Source organism: Gracilinanus agilis, chromosome 6 (genome assembly GCF_016433145.1).
Source record: "Gracilinanus agilis isolate LMUSP501 chromosome 6, AgileGrace, whole genome shotgun sequence".
NCBI lineage: Eukaryota > Metazoa > Chordata > Mammalia > Didelphimorphia > Didelphidae > Gracilinanus > Gracilinanus agilis.
The window spans coordinates 98080785-98106366 of NC_058135.1; the positions used below are offsets into that span (position 1 = coordinate 98080785).

General features: G+C 37.8%; 1 protein-coding gene across 3 annotated transcripts; it reads left to right on the forward strand.

Moving 5' to 3' along the window:
• The first annotated feature begins 660 nt into the window (after positions 1-660).
• On the forward strand, positions 661-21630 carry CBR4 (carbonyl reductase 4). 3 transcript variants are annotated; one of them, XM_044680199.1, is made up of 6 exons: positions 719-802; positions 3884-4024; positions 6524-6644; positions 7779-7915; positions 16046-16180; positions 21063-21630. In XM_044680199.1, the coding sequence occupies exons 2-6, from the start codon at positions 3991-3993 to the stop codon at positions 21239-21241; spliced, it is 606 nt and encodes a 201-aa protein (XP_044536134.1). In that variant the 5' UTR covers positions 719-802; positions 3884-3990; the 3' UTR covers positions 21242-21630. The 3 variants fall into 3 exon arrangements, with proteins under 3 accessions (XP_044536133.1, XP_044536134.1, XP_044536135.1); XM_044680200.1 differs by lacking the exon at positions 719-802 and adding an exon at positions 864-998; XM_044680198.1 differs by lacking the exon at positions 3884-4024 and having other exon boundaries at positions 661-802.
• Positions 21631-25582: the final 3952 nt, after the last annotated feature.

Consider the following 25582-nt stretch of genomic DNA (forward strand, 5'->3'; position numbering starts at 1 on the left):
CTGTAATCGTGAATACCTCATGCTCCCTATCTTCGCTTACAGTGTGCCAGGCATTGTATCCGGTGTTCTACAATTATTATTTCAAAAGCGCCCACATTGGCTTCCCGTCTGAATGACCATCTCCTGGGAGGGCCAACAATGGATCAGGTTACCCTCCATTTATCTTCCTGGCCTCTGACCCACTCACTAAACCTGAAGGAAACAGAGGCAACCCGACAAATGTGGGTGCTGCTACCGGTCACTCTTGCCAAACTGTGCCCCAGCGACCTACAGAGTGGGTCCCCAGGAACTGCAACCCATCCCGTCCCGCCCCGCTCTAGATAGAAGACTACGTATCCCACCATGCAACGCTCTTGCTCTGTGGCTTGACTACACGTCCCGGCATACAACGCGGTGTCTTTTCCCCCTAGCCACGCCGCTTCTTCCCCCACCTTAGAAAGGTTTTTCTTACTAGAACCCGAGTCCCCCAGGAGGTATTTAGCCAAGTCTTACTCCCCAGAGCCTGAGGAAGCCCGAGGGTCTCGGTGACGTCATCACGCAGACGAAAGGGCGAGGATGGGGCGGAGCCCTAATCTCGTTCTTGACTTTTCATTCGCTCCTGTTCCTCCTGGAGTCGCCCCCGCTCCAGAGCCCTACCTCCTACGGTCAGCTCAGCCCGCCATGGAGAAGGTCGGAGCCGTATTCGGCGGCTCCCGGGGTATCGGGAAGGCCGTGGCCCAGTTAATGGCCCAGAAGGGCTACCGGCTGGCGATCGCTGGCAGGAACCTGGAAGCCGCGAAAGCCGTGGCTAGTGACCTCGGGGGTACGTACGGCAGGGGCCGCGTCCACGTGGGCCACACGTCCGAGAGCCGGGAGGGCGAGGACATGCTGTAGGCAGGCCTCGAACATCTCCTGACTCCTGACCCCCGACTCCTGACCTCGATCTGACTCGCCTTCCCGCCCAGGACACGGCAGTTAATTAAGCGCCTACTATGTGCCAGATGCTCCCACCCCCTTCCGTAAGCAAACCCTTTTCCCAGGAAGGCTCCGCCCTCTTGAACGCCCTCCTCCTTAGATTCATCCTTTTGGGCTGGAGCTCATTCCACTCTAGTACTATTGAGCCACAAAGCCCTGGCCTCATCACTCTTTACACTCTGACCCCTCAATATCCAATTTAAATCTTGTCCACGAAGGCTTTATAGTGTTCAAACCAATAAATATCAAGTGCCTACTGTGTGCACTGTGCAGAGGGCTGGGGATGTAGAAAGAAAGACAATTTTTGCCCACAAAGAGTTTACATTCCCAAGTGGGAAATATACAAAAAGAGAAGGGGAAGGGGTGTGTGCGTGGGAAAAAATCTCTAAAACCTTTCAAGAGGGGCTTTGCCTTGCTCCTCCTTCCACGCAAGTGATACAGCCATATGCCGTCTCTAGCCTCCACTCATACACATTCTCTGCCCAGAATATTTTTATTCCTTATCCCTTTAGACCTTGCCCTCTTTCAGGGTTCAGCTCAAATACCACCAAAAGCAGCTTGGCCAGGATCCTGAGCTCCTTTGAGGGCAAGGATTGCTTTCATTTTTCTCATTGGAACCTGTCAGAGGCCGAGCACATACATTTGATAAATCCTTATTGAATTGAAAGCAGTGTGCTTGGAGTTGAGGATACAAAAATAATAAAAAACAATCCAGCTTTTGCTCTCAGGAAGCTTATATTCATCACTATTGGGGAATCTTTCCTGTAGAATCAATACAATAATTTAAAGAGTGAGAATGGTGTATTTAGGGAGTGTAGTTCATCAGTTCTTTAGAGTTGGTGTTGGTGTCCAAGGTAGGGGTGTCTAGGTAGAGTGCTGAGTGGGTGAGCCTGGGTAAATTGCTTAATCTCTGCCTCAGTTTCTTCAACTGTAAATGCAGACAATACCAACGTCTATCTACAGGGTTATTGTGAGGGTCAGAAAATACTCTTTGAAAGTACATAGCATATAGGGCCTGGCACATATTAGCTGCTATTTAAATATTAAATGTTATTATTAATCAAGACAGTGTAATAGTATTAGATATGAAAGCAAGAACCGTGTTTATAACTTAACTGCTACTAACTTCTCATGTGACATTCCTTTATCTGGTGGAATATAACCTGTAAGGACCCTTTTGTTTATAAATAAATATTTATTATAAATATATACTAAAATTATATTATTATGTAAGTAAAATTGATCTGGAGGCTATATGCTCAGATTTATAAATATTTATTAGTAAATTAGTAAAGAGAAAAAAATTGATAAGATGTAGAAAGAGAGATCTCAACCTTTCTAGATCTGATTCTTCATTTTGCTGGCTAGCTGTGACTGCTGCTTGCCAGAGATCACCTGATGAGATAGGTCTGGAAGCCATGACACCTATACAAAAATGGAGAGAGGGACTGGGCTTCCCAAACTTGTTTAAAAACCCTGACGGCTACACTTCCATGGCTACTTTGTACTGGCTTTACCATGTTGTCACTTGGGAGGCCCTCCCAGACAGGGAACCCAGGAGTCAATTCCTAAGGTCTCTCATCAAGCTGTTCAGGATCCCAGCTCCCTAAATAATTACTTCATACACTATGATTGTGTTAAGTATTTACAGAATATTTATTGTGAGGGAGGTTCAGAATTTAATTGTGGAATCATTTTGTACCTCATGTGCTTTACTCAAGAGATGATAGTACAGATGTATAAATTGAGGCCCATAAAGAAATCACAGTTAATAAAAACCAGAATCAAGACTTTTACCCAGGTTTTAGAATTTAAATCTAGAGCTCTTTCCATTATACTATAATTTAGACACAGTTAAAAGGGGAACAAAATTGGCACACAGATACTTAGGTTACACATTAATGCATGTTAATTATATTATAGAAATGGAAAAGAGTATGCTCTATGAGTTTTAAGAGGGAAATCAAGGGAGGCTTCATGTGGAAGGTGGTTTATATATGAGGACAATGAATCAGGCTTTAAAGAATGGGGAGAAATCTAACAGGTGTAAGGGGAAAGGGAAGCCCTCTATTCTAGGTATAGAAATTTGTGAGACCAGTTCATGAGAGGATAGTATCAATTGTTTTCAGGTTCACATAATGAAGCAGCATCTTGGCACATTGGCTAGAAAACAGGGCTTAGAGTCAGAAGACGTGTCAAATCTGGCCTCATACACTTGCTAGCTGTGTGATCCTGGACAAGTCACTTAACCTTTGCCTTAGTCTTTCCCCCCACCATGTAAAATGGGGATGACAATAACAACTACCTCTTAGGTAGGTTGTATTGATCAAATATTTGTAAAACTTTTTGCATGATGCCCAACACATGGTAGACTCTTAATAAATGCTTGTTTCCTTTGTTCAAGACACTGAGGAATCCAATTTGGTGGGACCTAGAAGATAATATAAGATGAGTTTTAGATTGACCTTTTGGTATTTGTCATGTTGATGTAGTGTCTTGCACAAAATAAGCTTTTGATGTATTAAAGTATTTATTGGCCAGCGTGGCCATTTGAAGAGACAAAGTAGGGAGGAAGAGTAGGTTAGAGCTAGAAAATCTAATTGGAAAGGATCTGAGAGGTAAGCCAGTTTATCCCATACCAGAACACAGAGAGACCTCCTCCACAATAACCCCTGTAAGCCTAAAAGAGTTCTTTATTTCTAACCCAAATCTGTCTCTCAACAACTTCAGCATATTGCTTAGTGAGGTAATGTATGTAAGCCTTAAAGCTCTTTATAAATGTCAGTTATGATTATGATCATTATTACAGCTGGTTCTGCCTGTCGGGGCCAGGCCAAACAAGTCCAGTCGTTCCCCCTCTCCCCCATGACAAGCCCTTCAGATTCTTAAAGACAGCTCTCATGTCCACCTTGAGTCTTTTCTCCTCCAGGCTAAATAGACACAGAGAGACTCAGAAGACAATTGAAAGTCCAATGAAGAAAAAAATGAGAGCAAAAGGCATAGACAGATGACTGACCAAGAAAGAGGCAGAGAGAAATGGAGTACAAAGAAGAAAAAGCAAAAAGCTGTGGTAGGTCTTGGGTTGAGTATTCAGAGCTCCCAATTCAAATGCAGGTACCTTGAGTTCAGATATTGATCCAAGAACAGTTCAGTTAATGGGCCAGTGGGAATTAGTTTTGGTTACTCTAACCTCTAAGTGAGAGGATAGCTTCTCCAAAGAGTACATTTGCTAGCAAGTTTGGTGAAGATGTGGATATGGTTAGAGGGATGGTAAAGGAAGAGGACTTGGGAGAAGATGGTGTCAGGAGGGAGGAGGGCACAAGAAGCAGGTTAGAGAATGATGAATGGTACTGGAAGGACAGGGACTCTTGCGCTTTAGTCTCCACTTTGCCACTCACTTGGAGCAAATTACTTAATACCTCAGAGCCACAGCTATAAGGGAAAGGTTTGGCATTGTCATATTGACTTTTATTTAGTTTCAACAAAATATTCACTGTGACTCAGCATAATAAATATTTAAGCAAGGACCACTAGGTCACACAGGGGATAGAGCACCAGGCCTGGATTTGGGAGGAATTGTGTTCAAATATGGTCTCAGACATTTCCTAACTGTGTGACCCTGGGCAAGTTCATTTGCTTAGCCCTTGCACTTCTCTGTCTTGTAGTTGTTACTAAGATAGAAAGTGAGGGTTCAGAAAATAAGTAAATAAATAGATCTTCTGTAAGATTTAATACTGTTTCTTGAACATATATGTTCACAATTCAAATATGTAGATGCTATTGTAATGAATTAATGAATAAAATATAAACTCATTTGAAAGTATTACTGAATTTGTAACTTTTTGTCATATTTTTCTCAATCATAAAACAGCATTTATTCAGTGAAATGATATTTTTGGAACAGGAAACTTTGAGAGATTCCCCTTTTTGCTTTAAAATAAGCACCCAAAAGCTTACATGGCCTATAGATAGTTCAATTAGTTCAACTTACATCTGTTTACTTTATCAATTTATTGACCACTATGTTTTGTCTTATAAGTGCTGGGGACACAAAGACAAGAAGGAAACAATTCCTTTTCAAGTACCTTACATTCTAATGGAAAGACAACAAGGACATATATAAGTATATACAAAATAAGTATAAGGTAATTAGCGCAATTTGAGGGGATCAGAAAAAGCTTCAGGGAGAAGGGGGTAAATAGGTAAGGAAGAAGTGCATTCAAGGTGTGGTGGGTGGCCAGTACCCAGACAGAAGTTTCATATGTGAAGAACAGAGAGAAGGCCAATCCAACTGGATTTTAGTGCCAGAAAGTAATGCATAACAAATGGAAAGATTAGATGGGGCCAGATTATGAAGAGTTTTAGAAACCAAACAGGAATGTATTGGTCCTAGAGATAATCTGTTAGGGGTAGAATGGGAGTTACTTGACCAGATCTTCTGGGCTTAAGGTAAATCAGCTTGACCAAGGTGTGGAGGATATACCAGAGCAGGGAGAGACTTGAGGCAGAGAGATGGAGACGAATTAGGCTGTTGTAGTAATCCAGGGGAAGGAGGTAGGGGCCTGAAGTGAGGTATTGGTCTTGTGAATGAAGAGGAAGATACTGGATGTGAAAGATGTTGTGGAGGTAGATGTAGCAAGATTTGAAGTTGACTGAATATTAGGCATGGGGGAAAATGAGGAGTTGAGGGTAATACTGACACTACAAATCTGTGAGAAAAGAAAGAGGAAGAGGGAGGTTTGGGAGAGAGACAGATTTAGGGAGTGGTTTGGGTTCTGTTTTGGATAGTTTAAGATTTGTCTCAGAAAAATAGCTTAAATGTCCAATAGGCAGTAGGTGACATAGGACTGAGGTGCAGGGGATCCTGGGCTACTTAGCCAGAGCAAAACAGGGCTTCCCAAGTTCTTTAACTGAGCAAGGGAAATTCCCTAAAAACTGCTGCGTTTTGATATGTTGAGTCATTCCTGTTGCCCTTAAACCCCATTTTTAGCATATAAAAGGGAATTTTAAAATAGGTTGGCATTTTTTGAGTGACTTAATTACTCAAATTCTCACCAAGATTTATTACCAACAGTAAGATATACTTTATGAGGCAGAGCAAATGTTTCACTTATCTCCAAAGATCCTCCAGGATCTAAAAGAGTACTTTTAGTAGTCACTTAGAGCTGGACATAAACCTGGAAAAATCTAGCATAAGAAATATAGAAGTAGTAATAATTTTTATAAGTTGAATTAAGTAAGATGAGACCAAGATATCCAATTAGTTAAGATATTACATTTCTATTATAGGTACATTATATATTATTAAATATAGTCATAATGCAATAAGATACATATTTATATTAACATGATGTAATTAAATATTTATATTATGTATATTTATAGCTATTATAAGATTAACCTTGACAATCTCTTAGCTTACCAAAAGTTATGTATTTTTAAAAAACATGCTTTATAATGAAGCAGAGATCCTGGATGCTGGTACCTTTAAGAGTTCTCCTTTTAAAAAGTAGAAATTCTTCAAAAATACAAAAGATTATCTTCATACTGACACTTTATATTTGTATAGAAAATCATTTGGCACTTCAATGTGACGTTGCTAAAGAGGAAGATGTTCAAAAGGCATTTGAAGAGATGGAGACAAATTTAGGCCCTGTTAACTTTTTGGTAAATGCGGCTGGCATAAACAGGTACGTTTTCAATTTTTTGCAGAATGTAACAGGCTTATTATGTGTTGTTTGTATCTTAACTTAAGTTTAATTTTGAATTAATATTATTATATCTAATTCAAACCTCTGAACAATGACCTAGTGAAACGCTGATTATTTGTGTTGAACATCCGTCAGTAGCCACTCTGCTCGGTTTCCCCTGCCTCACCTTTATCACGCCCTGCTCAGAGTAAACTCGTCCTCGGATCAACGCATCCCCAAGAAGCTCATCATCGTGGACATGGCTCCAGCTGCACCCCTCTTGCCTTATCAGGCCCTTCAGTTGCTTCTGTAACTGCCCCCAGAGCTTCCCTTGTGAGAGGGCTCAGCATGCCGGCCGTCTCTTCATCTGCCAGCAGAGGCTCTGCTGGACTTGGACTCTCCCATCGTCTTCATTATGTCTCCTGTTGAAGGCCCTCACACCCTTCCTGCCCTTTTACTTTCCTTTTGGGTACTGTCAGCCCCGTTAGCTCCTGGAGAGAAGGGACTCGGCTTCTTCTTTGTTTCCCTAGCATTTAGCATGGTGCCTGGCACACAGTAGCTGCTTCAGAAATGTTTAGTTTACCATACTGAATTGAGGAAAGCTTCAGTGTAGTGGATAGAATAATTAGGTTGTTTGGCATGTATGCTTCCACTTCCATGAGAGAAACGTTTTGTACATGAATCATTCCCTGCGCGATATGTCAGTGAATATAACAATTCCCAGCCAGTAGCAGAGGCAGACAAGTAGCCCAGACTGGACCTGCAGTTAGGAGACCAGAGTCTGAATCCAGCCTCAGACATTTACAAGTTGTCTGGCACTGAGCAGGGCACTTAACTTCTGTTTGCCTCAGTTTCCTAATATGTGAAATGAGGTTCTTAATAGCACCTTCCAGAGTTGTGAGGATCAAATGTAATATTAAATATTTAATAATAGTGATAGTAGGAGCTTAATAAATGCTTGTTTCTTCTTTCCCCTTTCCCCACATTACACAGATAATGTACAGTCAGGGTCTACCCATACTGTTGAGATGAACGGCATTGGGAACTCTTTTTTAAAAGTTCAGTTTTAAGCCCTGAGGGAATTGTAATCTGCAGAAAATCTTTGTCTCATGTTCTTTATTCCTTCCTTTGTAGGGATGGCTTGTTACTAAGAACAAAAACTGAAGACATGGTGTCCCAGCTTCACACTAACCTCCTGGGATCCATGCTGACATGTAAAGCAGCTTTGAGGAATATGATTCAACAACAAGGAGGCTCTATTGTTAACATAGGTGGGTTTAGTCATTTTGAAACACTATGCAGCCCAAGAAAGCTTGAATTATCAACCCTTTGCTTTGAAGTAAGTTTCTATAGAGTCAAGCCTAAAGCTTATCTTTGTACTCTTTATGAAAATAAGGGTTTAATAAGCAAAATAGGATGTCTACATCATTTTAAACAATTTAAAAATGCAAATAAAAGGCAGTATTATTCAGAGAGCACCTTTTTTTTTTTAACACTATAATGGTAGTGAAAAACTTTTAAGCCACGGGGCAAGGGTCATGCAAGAATTTAATTAACCCAAATTAATTCTTCAAATCCAGCAGTATATGGGCTTTGAAATGCAGTTCCTTTGACAGCTATGAATATACAGAGGGGCTTTTCTCAAAAAGCATGTCCAAGAAGTCTTAGTGCTGCTCAAATCTATGATCCTGTGATCCCTCTCTACTCTGTTTCTGCTCACTAACTAGGTATTCACCAAATCAAAAACACTTGAGAAATATTTTTGGAACACCTGGTTGGTCATAGGCACTGGGGAATACAAAGATTATTATTATTAATAGAATGTGTTCCCTCAAGGAACTTCTTATAGTCCAGAAATGAAATAATATCATTTATTGTTTTTATTGAATAGAATTAAAAAATTTTCTAGTCATTAACTTTTGGTGCTTGGGATGTTTTATATATTTTTTAAAATTGTTTTCTTTTTCTTTCCTCTAAGACTTAATGGTGTTTATAAATGAAATATCAAATAACTAATAAAAGTTAGGTTGCCTTTTCCCTTGGTCCCTGGACCATTTTCTATGATCAGTGTATTCAGATAGAAAAATGTATTTTCTATCTGTGCTTTATAAATATTTGTGTACATATCTAGTTGAAATAAATCCCTTCCCTTGCATATAAATGTGCACGTTTATGTTCAAATGATCACTGATACTGTGGTGACCCTGTCTGTGTCCCCAGCATATCTCATCCAACTCCAGAGAGACAGCCCCCTCTCCCTTTATCTTTCTGCATGCATTCTGCCTTCAGACCATGCCTCTTCCCTAAGGTGGGGATAGATTTCAGGCTTCAAGGAAGAGGAATGAGCCCAAGGTCTGCAGGCACATGGCTTCATTCTGAGCTTCCACCCATTCACTCATTTAGCCTAGCCCAGAGCAGTCCCCTTCCTCCTGCCCTTCTTTTATCCCCCTGCCCTTCTTTTGGGGGAAGGAAATGCCTCACCCTCTCGACTGAGCATCAAGGGGAGGGGTGACTATATGTGTTTCTATCCTCTAGCTGCTGTCAGTAAAGCTCTAATAAATGTGAAGAAGAAAAAGAAAGAAAGAAGTCCTTTATATCTATTAAATCAGATCACTTGGAGACCCTGATAGATAGTACCAGTTATAATAGATCTTTGGAAGTAATTGCTGCTTCTTAAAATAAACTGTATTTCTTAAAAACAAATCTATAATTCAGATTTCCCACCTGTGACACTTCCTGAATGTATGACCCTCTATAGTCATCTAATCTCTTACTGACCATAGGCTACTCCTTAAGACTACAAGTTGCAGAAGAGTTGCTGATCTGCATTTTTAGAGGGAATTTCCCTACCAGGAGTTTCATATATTAATGAAATCACAGACTTGACCAAAAATAACCCAAACAAAAACTTTATTAATTCATATTAACTGCAGTTCAAACTAAGATTTTATTTTTATATAAGCCATTTTCCACACCTAGAATTCTACATGTTTTAAAACTTTGATTTTATAATGAAAAACATTTTAATTAGAAAATTAAATGTTATAATTAAGGCAGCAGGGGATAGAGAGCACTGGTGAATGGTCAGGGAGACCTGAGTTCAAATGTGACCTCAGAACTTACTTGCTCAGTGACTCTGGCTAAGTCACTTCTGTTTGCCTCAGTTTTCTCAGCTGTAAAACGTAGATGATAATAGCACCTATCTCTCAAGAGTTATTGGAAATAGCAAATGAGGAATTTGTAAAGTGCTTAGCATAGTGCCTGGCACATAGCTATTTAATAAATCTTTCCTCCCTCTCATTCCTCCCTCCCTCTCTTACATACTTCCTCCCAAAAGGTAGGCAGAGGATCATCTGGGGTACTGGGGTGAGAAGAGAGCAGAGCTAGCAAGAGGCTGTATTCAAGGAGGGAAGAGCAAGCCAAGAACAAGTCATGCCCCTCCCCACCCCACCCCCTGCTATCCCAGGTTCAGAACGTAAGCCCAAGGCAACATTTAGATCCTGAGAGCCTGCCTGGGAAAATAGTGGCACAAGCCAATTCACACCCCTTGAAATTTCAAACCTGTGAAGATGTCCAGTGCCCCAGCCCAGGGCATTTTGGGCTGAAGTAGGCTGATCCCTGTGGGCCCAGAGGAAAGCCAGGATTTCCAGTCTGGATTTTGGATAAGGACATAGTACCCAGTTTGGTGGCTGATAGTACTAAGTACTGATCTTTCTGTCTAAAGCTGTGGGCAGAGCTCCAACACAGGACAATCAAGGGTGTGCCTGATTGTATCAAGTAAATGGCAAGACCAAAATCTTGAGCCTTAGCTTGAGGCTAGAATTTGATCAGCCCCTGATCTGATCAAGGTCAAAGTGAGATCAAAAGCTTTCATCCAGGGGCCAGCTGGGTAGCTCAGTGGAGTGAGAGTCAGGCCTAGAGACAGGAGGTCCTAGGTTCAAACCCGGCCTCAGCCACTTCCCAGCTGTGTGACCCTGGGCAAGTCACTTGACCCCCATTGCCCACCCTTACCAATCTTCCACCTATGAGACAATACACCGAAGTACAAGGGTTTAAAAAAAAAAAGCTTTCACCCTGAGGCAAGTCCTTAAGCCATCAGCATCTTAAGGGTCAATTGAATCAGCAGGGGGAGGGGACTCTCAGAGCTCTCAGCCCTCAGACCCAGAAAATATGCTAAGAATAATATCAAACAAGGACTGAAGTTTAAGAGGGTACCCCAACTTCCCAGAAAACAAAGCGTACCCATAATTAGATAGGAAAAATGAGCAAACAACAAAAAAGGCACCTAACTCTAAAGAATTTCTATGGAGACAAAGAACAAGGTGCAGACACAGAAGGGGACAGTGAAAACAAAGGAAACCTGCAAAGTCCAGAAGAAAAATATGGATTGGACACAGATTCTTGAAGAACTCAGAAAAGACTTGAAAAAAAATTAAGAGAGGCAGAGGAAAAATGGAGAAGAGAAACAAAAGTGATGCAAGAAGAAAGGAAAGTGATACAAGGAGAAATCAAAGTGATGCAAGAAGAAATGGGCCATTTGAAAAAGGAGAATCAAAAATGGACAGAGGAAAATCAGGCCTTAAAAATTAGAATTGACCATCTAGAAACTTAATGATTTCATGAGAAACCTAATATCAAGCTAGAAAAAAGCATTGAGTATGAGCCTTGTGAAAGACTATGTCCAAAAGATTGGCCACCAGCTGACATATTTTCCCACCAGAGTGATCCATAAAACATGAAAATATGAAATGCCTCTGACCTAGAAAATAGATCTAGGAGAGACAATTTGAGAATTATTGGACTACCTGAAAGCCATGATCAAGAAAAAACCTGGGACATCATATAACAAAAAATTATCAAAGATAACTACCCAGAGATCCTCAAACAAGAAAATAAAATTGAAATTGAAAGAATTTATAGATCACTTCCAGAAAGAAGTCCTCAAATGACAACTTTGTGGAATGTAATAGCTAAATTCAAGAGCCACCAACCTAAGGAGAAAATTCTTTAATCAGCCAGAAAGAAACCATTCAAATATGGAGCGACAATCAGGATCACCCAGGACCTTGTGGCTTCTACATTAAAGGATGAAAGCATGGGATATGATATTCAGGAAGACAAAAGATTTGGATTTACAACTGTTATAAAATAAAGACTAGATATTGTTGTATGTAGATGGAGAGGTGACCTAAACTGGATACTACCACTGGTAAATGTGTGACAACAGTGATAGCTCAGCTAGGTGGCTAGGGCAAGATCAACTGAGCCTTGCCCTAGCTAGATGATATGACACCTCCCTCTTTTATTACAGTGCCCAGGCAGGATCCTTCAGGTCAATGGATGCTATCCCTTTAGATCCCACCTGGGGTTGATTGATAGTGTAAATGGGCTCTATTAGCTTGGTAACGAATTGTCTCTGACTGCGTATCTCCCTTCCCAAAGACGCTATGAATAACCACTTCAGGAAGGTACTTCTAAAGGCTTTGACTGTATTTAACAAAGATAGGGTATTGGGATTGGATAGAAGTATTGGGAAACCCTAACTAAATTTGGTAATGATAATCCCTTAGAACTGTAGGCAAGTAACGAATCAGGGTGGTTAGTTCCTCTCTGGTCCAGCCTGGCCACAGCCAAACAGAGTAGGCAAACTGCTGCTTGATGTTTCAGCTTCTCCTTTGCTAGATGATATGCCTAACCAGTCTTTGGGATATCCACCCCTTTCCACCCTCTTCTTCTTCTCCTGCCCACTTCCTGGATCCCTCCCGGGCCCAGGAAAACCTAGATAACTAAGATGATTGATTTCCTAATATCTAGGGGCAGTAGAATTAGAAGATGATTGTCTGGGTACAGGTTGATGATATTATCAGGAACAAACAGGAGGATCTTGCAAGGTTGAGCCCAACAAGTCTCAATTCCCAAAGACCAGGATCCACCAATCTCAGGTCTCAGGGAAGGAAAGGAACCTCTAGCCAGGGCTGCCAGGGTGTTTTATATCCCCCTGGGCCAACTGCTCTCTCCCCTGACCTCACGGCCCTCTGGGAACATTCCATTTTCCAACAGATCCACCTGTCAATCAACAGTGTGGACTCCTGGCTCCCAGAGATTCAGTATAACACAACTCAGAGTCACCTATCCAGCAAAACTGAATATATTCTTTCAGAAGGAAAAATGGACATTCAATAATATTGAAGATTTCTAAGCATTCCTGAGAAATTAGCCAGACCTAAACAAAACATTTGAAGTCCAAACATGAGGTACAAGAGAAGCCCCAAAAGGTAAATAAGAAAGAGAAAATTTAAGGGACTCATTAAGGTAAAAATATTTATATGTATACATGGAAAGAGGATTCTTGTAATTCTCAAAAGTTATTCTTGAATATACCTAAAACCATCAACAAGCATCATATGCAATGGGGTAAATTAGAAGCCTTTCCAATAAGATCAGGAGTGAAACAAGGATGCCCATTATCTCCTCTATTATTTAACATTGTACTAGAAACACTAGCAGTAGCAATTAGAGAAGAAAAAGAAATTGAAGGTATCAAAATAGGCAATGAGGAGACTAAGCTGTCACTCTTTGCAGATGATATGATGGTCTACTTAAAAAAATCCTAAAGAATCAACTAAGAAGCTTGTAGAAATAATCAACAACTTTAGCAAAGTTGCAGGATACAAAATAAATGCACATAAATCATCAGCATTTCTATATATTTCCAACACATCACAGCAGCAAGAGGTAGAAAGAGAAGCACCATTTAAAATCACCCTGAACAATATAAAATACTTAGGAATCTATATACCAAAACAAACACAGGAATTATATGAAAACAACTACAAAACACTTTCCAAACAATTAAAACTAGATCTAAACATTTGGAAAAATATTGATTGCTCATGGGTAGGACAAGCTAATATAATAAAAATGACCATTCTACCCAAATTAATTTACCTATTTAGTGCCATACCTATCAAACTACCAAAAAACTTTTTTACTGAATTAGGAAAAACTATAACAAAGTTCATCTGGAATAACAAAAGATCAAGAATATCAAGGGAAATAATGAAAAAAAATGTGAAGGGAAATCCACTATTTGACAAAAACTGCTGGGAAATTTGGAAAACAATATGGGAGAAAATAGGTTTAGATCAACAATGACTTGAATATAAAGAGGGAAACTATAAATAAATTAAGTGAACATAGAATAGTTTACTTGTCAGATCTCTGGGAAAGAAAGATTTTAAAACCAAGCAAGAGTTAGAGAAAATTTCAAAATGTAAAATAAATGATTTTGATTATATCAAACTTTTTAGTTTTTGGTGCTTTTGTACAAACAAAAACAATGTAGCCAAAATCAGAAGGGAAACAACAAATTGGGCAAAAAATCCTTCTAACAAAAAACTCTGACGGGTCTAATTACTCAAATATACAAGGAGTTAAACCAATTGTATAAAAAAATCAAGCCATTCCCCAATTGATAAATGGCCAAGAGACATGAATAGGCAATTTTCAGATAAAGAAATCAAAAGTATCAATAAGCACATGAGAAAGTGTTCTAAATCTCTAATAATTAGAGAAATGCAAAACAAAACAATTCTGAGGTATCACCTCACACCTAGCAGATTGGCTAAAATGAAAGAAGAGGAGAGTAATGAATGCTGGAGAGGATGTGGCAAAACTGGGACATTAATGCATTGCTGTTGGAGTTGTAAATTGATCCAACCATTCTGGCTGGCAATTTGGAACTATGCTCAAAGGGCTATAAAAGAATGCCTGCCCTTTGACCCAGCTATACCATTGTTGGGTTTGTACCCCAAAGAGATCATAGATAAACAGACTTGTACGGAAATATTTATAGCTGCACTTTTTGTGGTGGCAAAAAACTGGAAAATGAGGGTATGTCCTTCAATTGGGGAATGGCTGAACAAATTGTGGTATATGCTGGTGATGGAATACTATTGTGCTTAAAGGAATGATGAACTGGAGGAATTCCATGTGAACTGGAAAGACCTCCAGGAATTGATGCAGAGCGAAAGGAGCAGAGCCAGAACAACATTGTACACAGAGACCAATACACTGCGGTAAAAGAACATAATGGACTTCTGTACCAGCAGCAATGCAATGACACAAGACAGCTCTGAGGGATTTATGGTAAAGAACGCTACCCACATTCAGAGGAAGATCTGCAGGAGAGGAAACATAGAAGATAAACAATTGCTTGAACGCATGGGTTGAGGTGGACATGATTGGGGATGTACACTCGAAACTACCACATCAATGCAACTACCAACAATTTGGAAATAGGTCTTGATCAATGACACATGTTAAAACCAGTGGAAATGCACATCAGCCATGGGTGAGGGGAGCTCAGGGGGGTGAAGGGGAAAGTAAGAGCATGAATTATGTAACCATGTTAACTTTTCTAAAAAATAAATATTAATAAATGTTTAAAAAAAGTTATTCTTGATAGTAGAGAAGATAGAAGGAATTTATTAAGAAAGAAGGTGGAGAAGTAAGCTGATTATGATTATATGTTGTATATGATGATATATAATGATGTGTATGTAAATGTGATGCTATAGAATGATATGTATATATGTATCCATATGAATGATATGTAAAAAATTCAATCAAGGCTGAAAGAGAAAGTTGCACTGAGAGAAAAGGGAAGGGAGAGGTAGAATGGGGTAAATTATATAATATAAAGAAGTATAAAAATTCATTATAGAGAGGGGAGGATAAGGGTGGTGGCAGGCAATGCTTAAACTTTACTCTTATCTTAACTGGCTCAGAGAAGAAAAAACAAGTATACTCAGTGAGGTATAGAATTCTATTTTAACCTACTGGGGTGGGGGGTGTACAGAATTCTATCTTACCCTACAGAGAAGAAGAAGAGAAATAAGACAAAGGAAGACAAGTTATATTAATGATAATGGATAGTCTAAGAACTTTGGGATTTGTAGCACCCTCCACCCCCTTTCTAAGCCACTGTTCCTCAGGAGGCAAAAGGAGGCTAGATAGTTCTGAGGAGGCATTTTCTCTGCTAGCAGTAATGCAAAGAGCCAGGACAATCCAGAATAATTTATGAGAAAGAACTGTGGGAACGGAAATGCAGAAGAAAAACATATTATCAATCACATGGTTCAATGGGGCTAAGATTAGGGTTTTGATGTTAAAGGATCGCTCTACTGAAAATATGAATAACATGGAAATAGATTTTGAACGATGATACCTGTAGAACCCAGTGGAATTGCTTGTCAGCTCCGGAGTGGTTGTGGTGGTGGTGGTGATGGTGAAGAGGGGAGGGAAAAATATTCTAAACAAATAAATAATTTAAATAAAGGAAATTAATTGAATTACAAAAACCTTATTTATTTTTTTATATTTTCCTTCTGTTTGTGCAGGAAGTGTTGTCGGTTTAAAAGGAAATTCTGGCCAATGTGTTTACAGTGCTAGCAAAGGAGGATTAGTTGGTTTCTCCCGTTCTCTTGCTAAAGAGGTAGCCAGAAAGAAAATTCGAGTGAATGTCATTGCCCCAGGTCAGTGTTAAGTTTAAAGCCACACGCACAAATGGCAATTGTAAGAAAAATACCTTATGCCTTTTTTTTTTCCTCCTAGCCATTCTATTTTTTTAAACTGTGTGAGAATATTCTACATTTTCTAGGACAAATAGAAGGTCTTTCATATTTCCTTTATTTCTTATGTCTTACTGATTTTGTTCACTTTCAGTTTTCCAAGTACTTGACATTTCATTTTTTTATTAGATCTTTTTCCTACCAGTGCTTTCCTTTTAAAATGTTGAATTGTTCTTCTGTATTGATTAATATAAAACTTTTTAAAGTCCTTTTTATTGCTTAGAAAAATATAAAAAGTTTGGCATTTAAACTTTTAATGGAAGTTAATATTTCAGTGTAATAGTGTCATTTAGTCAAAATATTTTGTTCCTCACCACTACAGATACTTGATATTGAATGTATTTGATGTATGGGATAGCTATTTTTTTACCCATTCATTAGATTGATATAAAGGAATGGACATGTACTATTCTTCCTTTGGGATTCCTTAATGGTTGAAGGTTATATAGTGAAACTGATACTCAAGATAGCACTTTAATTGTTAAAATTATTAGATTATTAGAGAATATTTAACATTTCCTGTTTATAGCCTATGGTCTTTTTTATGAGGAGGGATTCTCTAATTTTTTTATATACGGTTCTATTGGGTCAGTCCAAATCTATACAGTTTAGTAAGTAATATATATGGGTCAGGACCATTAGTTTTTATGAAGTGAGCTCATTCAGTAACTGCATTGCCATCATCTTGGTACTACTTTCATTGCATTATTCTAACCTGGGAGATTTTTGTGTACTAAAAAAAAATTTCCCCTAAGCCATTTATTAAACTTTGAACAAGTGAATGATTATGGACAATTGGTTATTATGAATTAATTATATTATTATTTTCTGATATTTTGGGGAAATTTATGTAAATGTCAACTATTATTAACTAAAAATCAACTATAATTATAAATCTATTATCTGCTTTTTTCTGCTACTCCAAGAATAGCTGATATGATCTCAGAATGGTGGTGGGTTCTCTAGAGGCCATTTCCTAATACCTGTTGCACATTTTATAATGCTGCTATTGCTGAGTACCAAGATGTTCAGTATAAAACTTGCAGGTTCTTCCACTTAGGCCATGTTGGCAAACCTATGGAATGTGTCCCAGAGTTGGCTGCTCCCCTTCCCCTCTCCACTATGCCTGAGGATATTCCTCCCATCACCCACCCTTCTGCCCAGCAGCCCAATGGGAGCACTTCCTCCCTTCCCTGTCTGGGGTAAAGGGGTGGCTCATATGCTGCATGAGGGTTGAAGTTTGGGTACTAGGTCTCTAAAAAGTTTGCCATCACTGCACTAAGGGACTAGCTAGGTTGAAGATTTGATAGAGTATGTTGGGAGGTTGGGAAACCTGTTTAATTGATATAGGAAGTTTCAAGAAACCTGGAGCAGTTGGATTACATTAGAAATGAACATCTCTAAAAAGAATATATTAGCTGTATATTTCCTGCTTACTTGCTAATGTAAGTAGCAATTATCAGTAAAGTGGCCAGAAAGCACTTAGGGAGGAGGAAGAAAAGCAAAGGGCATCTCTGATCTACCAAGTGTGTTCTCATCCTCTGAATCATAGAGTTGACTGCACAGACAATAATTACTTGGTAAGAATTCCCATGTTTTGTTTTGTTTTTTTAAACTTGAGGTTACTTTTAAAACAATCATAAATTTCTTACTAGATAAATCTTACTGGCTGGGGAATATTTAACACTGGAGACATCTTGTACTTTGTTTTGGCAAGTATTCCTTTACTAGTTGATTTCTAAAAAACAACATTCCCATACCAACATTTTTAATCCCATGGGGTTACCTTAGTTTCCTGCCACTTTGTAAAGGTGGAGAATTTTTGTGTTTCTTACTTGAAAGAGAACAGTTTGGGGCAAATACTCCCTTGCATTAGTTTGTTGCACCCTGAGAAAAGATGGTGCAGTAGACCAGTCTTCTCTGTATGTTTAGAATAACTTTAGACATGGCAAAATTTTGATCTGGATAAAAATGAAATTTGGTTTCTGGAAAGGATTTTATCCCCTTTTATTTTGGATAAACTTCAAGGAATATTTTGTTTCTTTCTTAACATTTCCTAGACATTTCCACTAGAGAATGGACAAAAGGAACAGCTGTTTGATATCTGAGTTGGTAGGCATATCAACTAGAATGGCATTCCATTATATTGCATTATTATCATTGGTCTAGGGCCCACACCTTAGTGTGTTATCTGAAAACAGTTTCCTGCCAAATATAAAAAGGCACTGCTGAGCCAATAGTATGGATGTATGACACTTACATTAATGCCAGAGTAGAGTGGTGTCAAAATCTAGTAGAAAGAGATCCTTGCAGCAGCTTATTGATTTAGAAAACCACAAATTAACATTATCTTTGTTACTAGTGTATTATATTTATTTCCTTTAGCATTTATCAATTACATTGTATTCTGGTTCTGGTGTTCTGCAGAGTTTTGCTAGCCATAAATTTGACACTTCTCCCATAGAGTACTATTAAGAATGAAAGTTATAATGAGACTTTTCCTTCTATTATCTACTTTTTAGACTATAAGCCCCTTGAAGGCATGGATATTTTCCTTATGTACCTTGCAGAGTACTTTTTACATTTTAATTTATTTTGTCAAAAATTTTCCAATTATATGTAAAAAATTTACCAATCATTTTTAAAAATTGGGGTTCTAAATTTTCTCTCTTCTTCCCTTGCCTCCTCTCTCTTTGAGAAGGCAGACAATTTGATATCAAGTATGCATGTAAAGTAATACAAAACATTTCCATATTAGCCATGTTGCAAAGGAAAACAAGACAGAAAAACCCCAAGAAAAATTAAGAAAGTATAAAAAATATAATTCAATCTGCAATCAGAGTTTATTAGTTCTCTCTTTGGAGGTGGCTGGCATTTTTCATCATGGGTCCTTTGGATTTGTCTTGTTTGGAAGAGCTAAGTCTTTCACAGTGATTATTACAGTATTGCTGTTAATGTGTACAATGTTCTCCTAGTTCTGCTCACTTTACTTTTTATCAATTCATATGTCTTCCCAGTTTTTTCTGAAACCATCCTGCTCATCAGTAGTATTCCATTACAATCATATGTGACAGCTTATTCAGTCATTCCCCAATTGATGACATCACCTAACTCTCTAAGTTTTGCCACCACAAAAAGAATGCTTTGAATATTTTTGTACATAGAAGTCCTTTCCCCTTCCTCTCCCCCCTCCCTCCCACTTTTTGGTCTTCTTGGGATATAGATCTAGTAGGTTGGCACCTGACACTTTGCACATAGTGGATTCTTTCACAAATACCAATTGCCTGGATTTTACTGCTGTGGGGAGAAATGAAAGGGAATGAAGTTAATTTTTTTTTTACTATGTATGACAAAGATTTAGCAATAAAGGAGGCTTGTTTCCCAAATAAAGATCAGTGGATTATTGTGAATTTCATTTATTTATGCTATACCTGTCTTCCACTACAAATACAACTAAGTTGTACTATTTATGTAAGTGTTTTCAGTATGTTTATAAAAATATTAACATGTAATTAAATCCTAAAAAAAACTCCTTAGGAAAGTAGCAGATATTTACAAATGAAAAAGAAATTAAATAATGATCTAGGAATGTATAACAAGTCTTTGCAGGTGTGGGACTAAGTGTAGTTCTTGTCCACTTTTTAGTCAGTCCTGTCCATCCATTGTGATTGATGACTGCGTCCAAATCCAAGGCAGTTTATGAAATTCAAACTTTCCCTTTAAGTAGCCACTCTTTTATGAGTAAAAGCCCTTAAGTCCTTCACTATATTTACCACGCAGTCTATATTTATACCTATTTCCTGCTGTTCTAACTTTCCACCAAAGTCTTACCCCAGGGTCAAAGGCTGTGCCTGACAGATTCTGGTGGGGCTGACTATACTTGAAAGCATGGAGTGCCAGCCTGGCCGGTGACCATTTGTGACTTGTCAGCTCAATAATCAGCCTACTTAAGTGGAGAGACGCCAGTCACCTGAAGATTGGCCAATGACTTGTGAAATTTTTAGCCACAGCAATTCAGGAAATTCCATTTATTAAGGCATAGTGCGATTGTGACCTTCGTTTGTGTAAAGAGTCCTAATTATGTATTCTTAAGGTATTTCTGGATACTATTCTTTTCTCATTCTGAGTACAGGAAATACTAGCATTTTGAACCTAAAGTATTAGATTTGCTTTTTAAAAAAATTGTCATTTCAGGTAAGAACTATTTAGTGTAGATTCTAAACATTTTGTTCCTATATCTAATGTTCCATTCTGCTTTTACATGTCTTTTTTTGCTTTTTTTTTTTTTTTTTTAGGTATAAACACGTATCTGTGGAATAACTATTTAAAATCCATTTAAAGTGAGACTAATCTTTGTTATTTTCCCAGAATCTTCTTTTTCATAGTATGCATTTTTGTTCAGATTAAATTTTGTAATGCTTAAGGTCATAATTAGTGTCTTAATTGATACTTCAGTTCAGAACATGCTTTTTTGCAAACTGTTTTGTGAATTCATTTTTAACTTTTAACCCTCCATGTTGAGACAAATAGCAATACAACCAGAAGATTTACCTTTTCCTGTATGACCCAGAAAGAATTGCATCAAGCTGGCCTGACAAATCTTTGTCATATCTGAGTCTGCTGGTGTCATAAAGACATAGACTTGGCTACTTAAATATCTTGTAAATCTCTGCGTTTCCTGAACTAATCTAATATGGAACTGATTAATGTTCATTGAGTACAGTTTGAATTCATTCTTAGAAGACACAGTTCAACTAAGTAACCCAAACTTTTTTTTTCTTTTAAGGATTTATCCACACAGATATGACTAAAGGTATGAAAGAAGAACAGTTAATGAAGAATATTCCTCTTGGGAGATTTGGAGAGCCTAGTGACGTGGCACATGCTGTTATTTTTCTTCTAGAAACTCCTTATGTTACAGGACATGTTCTCATTGTAGATGGCGGATTACAACTTGTTATGTAAAGTGGGCTTCTGTATATAATATGTAATAATATTCTGTAATAATAGTGTTTTGATTTAAGATTATATTTAATTTTGTTAACAACTACTGAATCATACTTGCATGAATGGCAACCAAACCTATAAAAGAAGTTGTTATTCCTTATGTTTGAAGTTCGTTTGATGGTGATTATATGATCAATTATGACTGAACAGAACAATATTTGACTAGTAGTCCTTCCAGACTGCATGTGTGAAATCAGTTCTTTAGTGATCTTATGTGCCATTGAATGTATAATATGTAAAGAATCATTTTCCAAAGGATATCACCTTTACCAAGTGATGGGGTTATGCCCACTTGTTATCTGTTTGTGCATTCAAATCAACAAGAGAGAACCTGTTCTCTTTTTTAATATTTTTATTGGTATCTTTTGTTTCTACATTTCATTCATTTCCAAGTATATCCCTCCCCTCTCCCCTACTCCGAGTCATTCTTTGCAACAACAAATTAAAAAAAAGAAATAGGGGAAAAATGCTTGGCAAAATAACCAACATATAACCAACCATCTTCTATAGTCCATGTGACATTCCACACTCATAGTTCCCTGTCTCAGTATTGAAAAGGAAAAGTGGGTGCATTTTCTCAATTCTTTGGAACCATGGGTTTTGGTCATTATGATGATACTGGATTCAGTGTTGAGGAAATACATTTTCTAGTAGTTATTATCTTTGTTTCACACAATATTTGACTTTTTTTTTATTGTTAACCTCTTTGGCTGTTAACAGAATAAAAGAATACAAAGCATACCTTGCATCTAGATTATTACATGGACTGATGCCATTTTAGGAAGGAAGGAACCAAATATTTATTAAGTGCCAACTGTGTGCCAGGAACTGTGCTAAGGACTTTGCAAATTTTGTCTCATTTGATCTTCACGACAATATCCCTGGGAGGTAGGTGGTATTATGGACCCCATTTTACAGTTGTGGACACTCAGGCAGACAGAGGTGAAGTGATTTGCCCAGCTAGGTGCTATGATTATCCTCGTTTCACATATAGGGAAACTTAAGCTGAAAGAAATAAAGTGACTCAGCATGTTTCACGTGGCTAGTAGTGTCTGAGGGAGGACTGGAATCTGGGTCTTCCTGCCTCAAAGGCCAGCGTTGCCCATTGGACCATCTAAAAATGGTGCCCATTGGATCCATGGCATCTCCAAAGAAGGAATACTGAATGGAGATGGTGGGAATCATTGGCTCTAATCCAGCTTTGACTCTCAATGAGCTGTGTGACCTTTGGCAAGTCACAGACTATAGCTCTAAGGGCCCTTTCTGCTCAAACTTAGATATGGGGGAACTGATTCCAGTGCTGTTCTGGAGGGGCTGCTGCCCTTGGATTCTCTGATGCTTCTCTTTCTGCAGCTCTCAGGGAATACATACCTCATTAGGAATAACCCCTTTTTAGAACTGATTGAGTGTCGTATGACATAGGGAAGTGGTTTATTTCTTGATTTTAGGGTAAAAAAGAAGATTCTTACCCCCCCCAAAAAAACAAAAAACCAAGCACTAAATAGCTAAACACCCCCAGGAGGACTGTTAAGTAAATAGGCAATTGAAAGCTACCCCACAGAATTAAACCCCTTTAAAAGGAACAAAAAGGTCTTGTGTTTTAAAGAGAATCTTTACTTGGTCTCAAAGATAAAACCATTGACTGAATTGAAAGAGCCAAGTAATAGTATTACCTACCCTCCTACAGAAAACGGCATATTTTAGAACAATGTTAACTTATATTCTCAATCTTACCAGAAAATTATAATTTTTCTTTTAGTAAAGGATTTTAAAATCTTGGCTGCATTCATTTCTGAGTGGAAATTTATAACTTCTTAGGGCAGTGATGGGCAAACTACAGCCCATGGGCCAGATGCGGCCCCCTGAAATGTTCTATCTGGCAGTGCACATTATTCCTAATCTGATGAATACAATGAGTAGGATACAATGAAACTTCGAAAGAGTTTCCTTAGAAACAGACTGCCAGATGAGCATTTCCTTTCCTTTGGCCCCCTCTTTAAAAAGTTTGCCCATCACTGCCTTAAGGGTTTATTTCTTTCTTTTTAAATGTTATTTGATATTTTTAAAGATATAGCTTTCATTGCTATAGCTTTCAAAGTGCTTTACAGGTTATCTCATTTGATCTTCACAACAATCCTATGAAGCTAAGAGATGGTAAGTGACTTTCCAAGGGTTGCATGTCTAATAAGAGGTAAGATTTGAACTCACGTCTTCTGACTTCACACCCTGCCCTTTTATCTAGATGCCTTACTTTTCCTGTGATACAAAACCTCTGTCAAAAGGTTACACCTATCAATTCCCTGAAATCTTCTTTCCCTGCCCCCCCATTGAAATAAATTATTTTATAACAAGTATCAAAGGAAATTAGCTAGGTTTATCATTTTCATTTTTGTCAGAGATACTTGCTATAAATTTCCCCCCTCAAATTTGTCATTTCCCTTCTAGGTTGCATTGTTTTTATTTGTTCAAAACCCTTTAAACTTAATGCAATTAAAATGATCTATTTCATTTTTTGTTATGTCCTCTATATCTTGTTTTGTCATAAATTCTCCTCATATTCCTAGGTCTGACAGATAAACTTTTCCATGCTCCTTTAATTTGTTTTTGGTGTCACTCTTTATTTCTAGAACAAGTGTCCATTTTGATTTTATCCTGATGTATGGTATGAGATGTTGGTCCATGGCTAATCTCTGCTATACTGCTTTCCAATTTTTCCAGCAGTTTTTGTCAAATAGTGAGTTCTTTCCTCAAAACCTTGGATCTTTGAGTTCATTGAACACTTAAGTTGCTAAGGATATCAATGGCCATGTCTTGATTACCTAATCTATTCCATTGATCCACCACTCTATTTCTTAGCCAGTACCAGATTTGTCTTGTTCAGCCAGGTCTCCCTCCTTCATATTTTTTTCCATTAATTCCCTTGATATTTTTGGTCTTTTGTTTTCCAGATGAACTTTGCTTATATTTTTCTAGTCCTATGAAATAATTTTTGGGTAGTTTGGTATGATACTGAACAGATTTAGGATGTCATTTTCATTATATTGGCTCGGACTATCCTTGAGCAAGTAATGTTTTTCCAATTGTTTAGGTCTTACTTTACTTGTGTGGAACGTTTTGTAATTGTGTTTATATTGTGTTCTGGATTTATTTTGTTAGGTATACCACAAGGTATTTTATATTGTCTAGGGTTATTTTGAATGGAATTTCCTTTTCTATTTCTTGCTACTAGATTTTTTGGTGGTAAATAGAAATGCTGATGATGTATGTGTGTTTATTTTGTATCCTATGACTTTGCTGAAGTAGTTATTTCTATTAGGTTTTTGGTTGATTCTTTAGAATTCTCTAGGTATGCCATCATATCATCTGCAAAGAGTGCTTCTTTATTGCCTATTCTAATTTCTCCTATTTCTTTTTCTGCACGTATTGTTATAGTGAGCATTTCTAGTACAATATTAAATAACAGTAGTGATAATGGGCATCCTTGCTATTATTGGGAAGGGTTTTAGTTCATCTGTTACAGATAATGCTTGCTGATGCTTTTAAATAGATGCCATTTATCACTCTGAGGAAAGTTCCCTTTATTCCAGTATTTTTTAATGCTTTCCCAAGGAATGAGTGTTGTATTTTGTCAATTTTTTTGTATCTATTGAAATAATCATGTGGTTTCTGTTGGTTTTGTTATTGATACAGCCAAGTAGGCTGATAGCTTTCCTAATATTGAACCCTCCCTCTATCCTAGTATAAAACTCATACAATTGTGGTGTATGATTCTTGTGATATAATGTTGTAATCTCCTTACTAGTATTTTATTTAAAATTTTTGCATCAATGTTCATTAGAGAGATTGGTCTACAATCTCTCTGTTTTAGCTCTTCTTGGTTTAGGTAGTGATGCCATATTTATGTCATAAAAAGAGTTTGGAAGGATTCTCTCGGCCCTTATTTTTCTAAATAGCTTTGTAGTATTTTGTTAATTAATAGTTAATTTGTCTTTGAATATTTGGTAGACTTTACTTGTGAATCCATCTGGCTATGGGGCTTTTTCTGTAGGGAATTCTTTGATGACTTATTCATTTTCATTTTCTGTGATTTGGTTAAGTATTCTATTTTCTCTTTTGTTAATCTAAATAGTTTGTGTCTTTGTAAGTTTTCATTATTTCACTTAGATTGTCAGATTTATTAGTATGTAGTAGGGCAAAATAACTACCAATAATTGCTTTAATTTCTTTTTCATGAGATTTTACCTTTTTCATTTTTGATATTGTTAATTTGGCTTTCTTTTTTTAAAATCAAGTTATCCA